The sequence below is a fragment of the Vitis riparia genome, chromosome 16 (genome assembly GCF_004353265.1).
Source record: "Vitis riparia cultivar Riparia Gloire de Montpellier isolate 1030 chromosome 16, EGFV_Vit.rip_1.0, whole genome shotgun sequence".
NCBI lineage: Eukaryota > Viridiplantae > Streptophyta > Magnoliopsida > Vitales > Vitaceae > Vitis > Vitis riparia.
Genome location: NC_048446.1, coordinates 4,152,887 through 4,161,505, shown reverse-complemented (window position 1 = coordinate 4,161,505; position 8,619 = coordinate 4,152,887). Strand labels below are relative to the sequence as shown.

At 34.7% G+C, this 8,619-nt stretch overlaps 1 protein-coding gene across 1 annotated transcript; it reads left to right on the top strand.

Moving 5' to 3' along the window:
* The first annotated feature begins 706 nt into the window (after positions 1-706).
* On the top strand, positions 707-7,228 carry LOC117934194. Its single transcript, XM_034855834.1, has 8 exons — positions 707-1,051; positions 3,463-3,602; positions 3,754-3,853; positions 3,980-4,078; positions 4,489-4,836; positions 5,945-6,037; positions 6,119-6,325; positions 6,500-7,228. The coding sequence occupies exons 1-8, from the start codon at positions 731-733 to the stop codon at positions 6,779-6,781; spliced, it is 1,590 nt and encodes a 529-aa protein (XP_034711725.1). The 5' UTR covers positions 707-730; the 3' UTR covers positions 6,782-7,228.
* Positions 7,229-8,619: the final 1,391 nt, after the last annotated feature.

Sequence of the window (8,619 nt, the reverse complement as noted above, 5' to 3'; positions counted from 1 at the left end):
ACAATTACTTTATCTTAAAAATTATTCATCATTATAGTATAGAATCATTTCTAAATAAAATTATAATTTATCTTATGGGTCCATCACAAATAAAATCAATATATATATATTTAAATTTTCATAGAAAAATTATTCATCATTATAGTATAAAATCATTTCTAAAGATTTTGGTCATTTGTCAAATGTGGATGCCTAAAAGTTACAAGATGACTAAGGCTTTGTTTAACAACTATTTTAGAGAACAATTTAACAATTAAAAACTGTCTTCTATTTTCTATTTTTAAAATAAAATAAAAAATAATTATAGAAACATGTATAATAATTAAAATAAAAAAATTAGACATAAAAATCATTTGTAAAAATATTAAAAACAAATTAAAAACATTTTAAATTTTCAAACAAGATTTTATTTTACAAAATATTATAAAACAGTTTTTAACCATCGTTATATTATAAGTTATTATAATTTTATATTATGTTATGAAATTATTTATAATTTTAGTAAAAATAGAAATATAATCATAAAATAAAATAATATTTACTTTGTAAACCCAAAAAATAATAAAATAATATATATACCTTAAAAAGCGTTATCCAATTTTTTTGTCATTTTCAATAATATCGTGTTTATTTAATTTCATTGTTTTTTCACTATAAATACTACAAATTGTATTGTACTTCGCTCCACTTCTCTCCGGATGCGGCAGGCCTCTGACTTTCGCTGGCCAAAATGCAAGCCACCACAGCAGCATCGACGTCTCCGCCGCCCTACGGCGGCGACAACTCCGACGGAGCGGCCGAGCACCGGCTCCGGGAGGCCGAGGAAAGGCTCCGGGAGGCCATAGAGGAGCTGCAGCGGCGCCAGCGCCACGCCCGTGGCTTCCACCACCCGCAATGCGACCACGCCGATGAGTCCTGCGTCGCCAACGCCATCGGCAATCTCTGCCAGAGCTTCCTCCTCTCCTACGGCGTTAGAGTCGGTATCGGAATTCTTCTCCGGGCCTTCAAGCTCGTCCGGAGGCAATCATATTCGTCGCTTCTCGATCTCAAGGTTAGGCGACTGTGTTGTTTGGTTGGTGCATTTGTGTTTGTCTAGGTTTTGAATTATGTGGTGGTGGAAGGAGTTTCTGATAGCTACAGAGTTTGGTGATTGTGTTCAGATCAGTTATTTGATTGTTGCATTTGCTTTGTTAGCTTCTGGATAATCCATTGAAGTGGAATTAGGGTTTCTGATTGATGCAATGTTTGGTGATTGTGTTTGGATCGAGTTATTTGATTGTTGCATTTCTTTGTCTAGGTATTGAATGATCTGGTGAAGTGGAATTAGGGTTCCTGATTGGTCGATGACTGTATTCGGATGAAATTTTTGGTTGTACCTTTTTTTTCTAAGGTTTTGGATAGTGTCGTGAAGTGGAATTAGGTTTTCTGGTACTTTGTAACGTGCTGTGATTGTTTTCACGTATGAGTTGTAAAAAATTTTAGGTTTGGAAAATGATGTGGTAAATTGGAATTAGGGTTTCTGATAGGTACAAAGAATTAGGGTTTCTGATTGGTGATTATCTCAAGAATGAATTTTAGGTGAGAATTCATATTGTATAAATTGATTGTTTGGTTGCATTCTGTGATCATCGTTTGAGGAGTTAAGCCTGACTTCATTTATGGTCAAGATTGGGCATTAATTTATTTGTTTCTTTGTTTTACACGCATCTGTGCTCTTTTAGGTCTTGAATAATTGGGTTCAGTTGAATTAAGAGTTCTGATTAGCAATCAATCCAAAAGGTGTTTTTAAATTGATTATATGGAAGTTCACATTATGCAAATTGCATTATAGAGATTCTCTGGTTGCATTATACTGTCATAGTCCACAGGTCATTAGTCAATTTATTCATCTATTTGAAATGTCCTGGATATTGTGGTTAAGTGGAATTAGCATTTCTGCACAATGATTGTTTCAAGATGGAGTTTTAAATTGCTTCTCTAGAATGAGAATTTATATTGTACAAATTGCATTGTATTGATTACATGGATGGTAATTCATTTGGATCCTAGTTCAGCTGATTTAACATAATTTGTCGCCTAGATTGTTGATCAATTTATTTAATTTACGAAATCCGTTTTTTAGTGCCTTTTGGTCCTCTTTACTTAATAGGATTAGGTCCTATGTGAATTTATTTTACTAATGTTGTTAATTGAATAATTAGTCAAGTAATGAATTGATCATTTATAGGCAGTGATGAAAATATCCCATAGGATAATAAGTTGAGGAAAATCAAGCAATAAAGAAAGTCAAAGTGCTGTTATTTTCTGTCCTAAAATGATTGTCAAGTTATTTTATGTCCTAAAATGCTTGTCAATCTGAAGACTCTATTATGTGCATGATTGTTGATTTTGTTTAGCTTAAGATAATGCAGTGATAGATCAATCTACTTGTAGTGGCATTGGAAAATTGTAGGAAAGATGTTGATCATGGTCTTGGAGGTGTTGTTGGTTGTAATGAATTGTTTTTCAAATGCAAGTAGCAGTAGGGCAACATTTGTTACAAAGGAAAATACAGCAGGGGTTACTGACAAGATGAAATCAAGCAATAGAGATTGAGACAGAAAATAGACTGGATTTAGGCTTTTTCTAGGAAAAAACTGAGATAGGTTCTTTTGAATATTCTTATAGATTGGTTTTCACATATGATTGATTAAGCAGAAGTTGACAACTTAAAAGATAATTCTAGAGGCAAGATTCCTGCAACTGCATCTAAATGAGTCCCTTCTTTAGTCATTCCACAATGGTGATCATTGTTCAAGGAAGCTTATTTAAGATTGCATGTTAAGATGAAATTCATAGTGGGATGCATATGTTAAATGAAACTTATCTTGCAATTTGTAGCTAGAGTAACACTAGCCAGGCCACTTAATCAAAGAAGGGAGAATCATAAATTAGATGCAGGATTGCAGTGGAGATTAATGAATAACTGTGGGATGATAAGTTGTTGGTCAAGGACAAGACAGAATGTGCTACTTAAGTCAATGCACTGATCTTGTTGATTAGACTTCCACTTGTCGCAAATTTCACTGCTCTTGGATCTTTGTCCACCAGGAAGTGTATGGTCAACACCAGGATTGTAATATGAACAATTTTTTCTTCTCTTTAATAGGGAAATAAGATGCCATATTAATAATAGTCCGACAAAAGAGGTGAATAACCCAATCACATGGGAAGTGTTCCAAGTGCGAAGCCATTTGAAATCCTATTTCTTCTAATTTTAACATATTTGAAGCTTTTGCACATTTAACTTGTCCTCTAGTTACATATTTGTTAAATTTTTCTCAATTTTCTGGAGGAATTGAGAGAATTGTTGTTTGGTTTGAGGTTGGGGGAGGGGAAAGATGCTACACATTATGCATATTCTGGATATGCATCTTTATGCATGGCTGTTGATTAGTGTGAAAAACTTCATTATATTTGCAGCAACTTGTCTCAGAGAAAGATTTGATAGTAAGAGAAGAAGCATGTCGTGTTGGTTTACTTTTTGGTGGTTTTACTGGATCCTATCATGCCCTTCGATGTTTGTTGAGAAAGTTGAGAAAGAAAGAAACTCCTCTGAACGCGTAAGTTTCCAATCCTTAATTTCCCTTTCTAGTACATGATTTGTATTTTTAAAAAACTTTATTTTGTATGTTTTGGAATGATTTGAAGCTGTTGATGCATGATAGAGCCTATTCCATATTTATGACTTTGTTAAAGGGGATGATGGAGCAGAATTTTAGCAGGTTCAGTTGCGGGTTTGTCTATTCTAGCCTTAGATGATTCTAGCAGGAGACGTACACTTGCTTTATATCTTGCAGCTAGGCTTGCCCAGGTAAATTAATATATTTTTTATTGCCTCAATTACTTTTCAAAGCTAAATTGAATCACAAGAGTTAGGGGTTTGCTGGTCATGCTAATAGGGTTCCTTTTTCTTTTTCCTTTTTCCTCCCCTCATCAGTGTGCTTACAATTCTGCAAAGTCTAAGAACAAGTTTCACCTCTGGGGAAGCCATTGGAGACATGGAGATTCCTTACTCTTTGCTTTGGCATGTGCCCAGGTAACACAAATGTCACATAATCTGGCTGTATGCTAGCTCTTAACTCTTAGCTTTTTCTGAATCATACTTAATCCGGTTTTTCTGAATCATACTTAATTACCGAGGGCACTCTCAAATGCCCATCCTCCATTTTATCATATATCTGGAGAGTGTTCAAGGCCTGTGATAACCGATTTCTCTTATTTTCCTGTTATTTAATATGTCTAAGAAGTAAAATACTTCTTCCAAGCTCATTTCTGCCTTGTTGCTACAATGCCGGTTAACTGCATGCAATAAATCATGAACTATGCAATGTGATTGACAAATTGAGACTTCAGTTCTCTGTTGTATCTTTGCGTTTCTATCAAAATAGTAACTCAGTTACTGGCTTTTCATTCTAGTCATATTTCATTGGTTGAACACTTTTTCAGGTTATGTATGCCTTCATAATGCGTCCTGAGACCTTGCCCAAGTCATATCAAGATTTTATTCAGAAGACTGGGCCAGTTGCACAGCCTGTATATAAGGCTGTAATGGATACCTGTAGAGGTTCTCCAGTGGATATTGTGTCACTATCTGCATATTTATCGAACAGAAGGGAGTCTGACAATGTTAAATTGGAAGAGTTTCCATCCATCATTCCTTGTTCCATTATTCATCCTGACACAAACTCGTGTTTAGCTCACAATGCTAACGCAGCATCAGCTACATTCAGGAAAACATTTCCGCTTTATTTCTCCTTGACATTTGTACCATTTGTTGTTCTGCACTTACAAAAGGTACCTCCTTCTCCAAAGGTTGTTTTCGTTGATTTCAAATTTCCTGTTTTGTGCTTTTGCTTGGAAGATGTAACTGAATTGTGTGCGATGCTTTTAAACCATCCATTTATATTTTTCTTAGAAACCGTATTGAACTTAGCATCCTTACCTGCTTCACTAGAACAGAAGAATAATCCACCAGCCAAAAATACTTTTTCATATTACTGATTATAGCACAAAATGCTTTATTAGTTCAATACAGAAGGTAAACTTGTGTTCTATTTATTTGTCACCTTATAACTATCTTCATCACATTATAACTGTAACTCTTCATTTAATCCTAAAAATATTAGTCCTTATTATAGAATACGTAATATCCTCGAGTGTCTTTTCAATTCCTCTAAACCTGCACAGCCATGACATTACTAATGGTTTGATCCCCCTGCTACTCTGACCGGTACAATCTCTGTTTAAAACCTTGTCCTTGTTAACACTACCATTGTTGTTGCCCCAGCTTCTGCCACCACTGCTTCCTTTTATAGTTTCATCACCTAAACACCACTTCTTGCTGCTATTGCCTCTTCACCATCTCCACTGTCACCACTGCCTACACGGAGTTCTCTGCTTTTGCTATGAATTATTTTTCTTATGGTAATCTTCTGAGCATGTTCGACTTCTCCTTTGCAAAAAAACAAAGTCCATACAGGAAAATGAATTGCTTTCTTGCTTCTCAAAAACGCTCACCCAAAGTTCTTATAGTTTGATGCATTCAAATTTTTGTTGCTTTAGTTGCATGTAAAATGTTCATTTTGGTAATGATGGAGTTATTGTCGTTATTGAAGTAAATACTTACTATGTTTTATAACAAGAGCCTGAGCTACTGCAAAGAAAACGTTTCCACTTCACTTGTTGTGAGTTATAGCTGGAGCCCAACTGCCGCCTATAAATCCTAGTCCTGTGCAATAAGGGCTGATTGTGGTCTTTACACCTTAACGGGAAGGGGAATGCCCCTCTTACAAGGAATATGAAATGTTCTTTATTAGATATATCTATTTTGCACAATAATTGTAGTTCTTTTGCATGGAGACGGGCTCCAACTGATTTTCTTCATATGATGATGCCATTTCAGTTTATGGATACCCCTGCTCATACCTGTTGGCACGCAATTAAGGGTGCTGTTCGTTCAACAACATTCTTGTCCGCTTTCGTCGGAATCTTTCAGGTAGCTGTTTGTGTGAGTTTTTCTTCCATCTTGCTAGAACCCACACAATCGCTTTCATTAACTCTTCTTGGTGATTACTAGGCGGTCATATGTTTGCATAGAAAAGTGGCATCAAAAGACCACAAGCTTGTGTATTGGGTTGCGGGTGGAATTTCCGCCCTCTCTGTACTGCTGGAGAAGAAAGCTAGACGGAGTGAACTTGCTTTATATGTTCTCCCTCGAGCTGGAGATTCGCTATGGTACATATTAGTGAATCGCCATCTACTTCCAAATATCAAGAACGCCGAGGTACTACCCTTTTCTTATCATTGTATTTCTTTAAAACCATTCCTCGATTTCACCACAGAAAAAACTTCCATTCACACAACCCTTCATCCAGTCATTACTCCTATGAAAAAATTTACGGACATACACGAGCACATGCACAGAATGTCTTACTTGATGACTTCACGACCGTTACAGGTACCGCTATTCTGTGCGTGTATGGGAGGAATCATGTACTACTTAGAACACGAGCCGGATACCATGGCCCCATTCCTCCGGGGCTTGATTCGCCGCTTCCTCGCCAGTAGAATCAGCAACCCAGGCCCACCATCTAGCCGGACTGCTTCCTACACGTATCTACAAACTCTTGACGCACTGAAGAAACCGAAACTGCAAGAGGCCGAAGAACCTCCAGCTCCAGCACCAGCACCAGCTTCAGCTTCAAAGAAGTACAACCTTGAATCCATACCTGGGCTGTAAGCAATATATAATCTCTCACACCCTATTTATCTACCACAGATCAAATATCACCCATTCCTTTTACAATTCATCCCATTGAATAAGGTTATGCACCGGCACCAGGGGTTTCATATTCCTCCAGCTTATGATTTTGGAGGAAGCTGAATCTTTGTTCAACTTGATTCTGAAAGACTATTCTACTGAATTAGACCCCTTTTGAGGGAAACAGAGGTAGAAGGAATAAGTGGGAATAACATAAAAGCTTTTAATCATTTTGGATTGGGATTGGGATTTTTCTCTTTTTCCATGCCTTAGGTTTAGTGGTAGCTTTTTTTTTTTTTTTGGTTATGATGAGGAAAACAAGGAGCTTCGATTCCATTTGTTGACAGAGACTGCGTAAAGGCACATTAATCATGTGGTTTGGTTGATATTTGCCCTTCTGGGTATAAGGATTGATGGGTTTGTTAAGGCAACGGTTTCAGAATCAGTTTTTAATAAATAATTTTTGAGAATGATTTAATAAATTCAAAAATAAATAAAGAAAGAAAGACCAAAAGGAAACATTTGTCATTTCCGCTTGAAGAATATAACCGCAATAATTTATTTGCATCGTAAAAATAAATAGATTAAAGCTCTTAGCTGTGAAGTGACTGCATATAGATTATCACCACCATCTAAAGCAAATTTAAATAAGAATTAATCGTCAGCCCTCGTAAGATGCCTGATAGGTTTTTTCACTAATATATAAAATATGTGTAGACGCTTAAATTTGTGAAAAACGTGAGTCCATGTTATGACAATTTGATTCCTTATACCTAATTCATCTTTTTTTGGCGGCATGTTAAATTGTCAAAATCATGTTAAAAAATATTTCAAAAAACAGTTTTGATAAATAATTTTTTAAAATAGTTTTTAAATACTAATGTTTTAAAAAATAAAAGTTTGTTTGAGAACTTAAAATATTTTTAATTTATTTTATATTTCTAAATATATTTTAAAAAATAATTTTTATATATAATATTTTATTTTTAATTATTTTTCATATTTATATAATTATTTTTTTAAACTATCCTATTAAAAACAATTAAAAAAAATATTATTTAAAAACTTCATGTTTTATATTTTTAAGAATAGAAAACTAATTTTTGTCTTATAGTTTTTAATTATTAAACTATAATTATATAATGGGAAATGGGAGAAAATCCCCTTATCCTCCACACCCTTGCACTAGCTTCCTCTCCACGTAGCTTCTGTTTTAGGGCATGTTGAATTTGCAAAGGAGATGACAAGGTTGAATCAGAATGGATTTCTAAATTAAACATAAAAGTAAATCATATATAATTAAAATTAATTAAAATTTTATATATTTTAAATCATTTAATCAAAAATTAAAATAAATTAATGAATTTGAAATAGTATATAAAAAAATAAAAATAAAAATTCTCCTCCTTACTTTCTTTACCTCAAATTTTCAGAGAACCAAGCATAACTTTACATATCGATTCAAGAAGTAAATCGAAACCGATCAGAAAATCCGGTACTACAATGCGAAGTAACCTAATATTAAATATCTGGTTTCCAGGTATGGATTTACCAGTTTCGATTGCAGGAAATACCAGATTATAGAACAGCTGAGAGATGGCAATTTTTCAGGTTGGATTAGGTAAAGGATTGGATTAGTTAACGAAGAAGGGGTACTTTAGGGTAATGGTGCTCTCATTAGTTTATGAGGAGGTGCCTACTCAAGGCCCCAACTCAGAACAAAATAAAGAATTAGTTGATTAAAAGGAATAAAAAGATGTCAAATTTGTAAACTCCGACCCTCCCACTTTTGAACTTGAAAAATAAGCGAGATTATA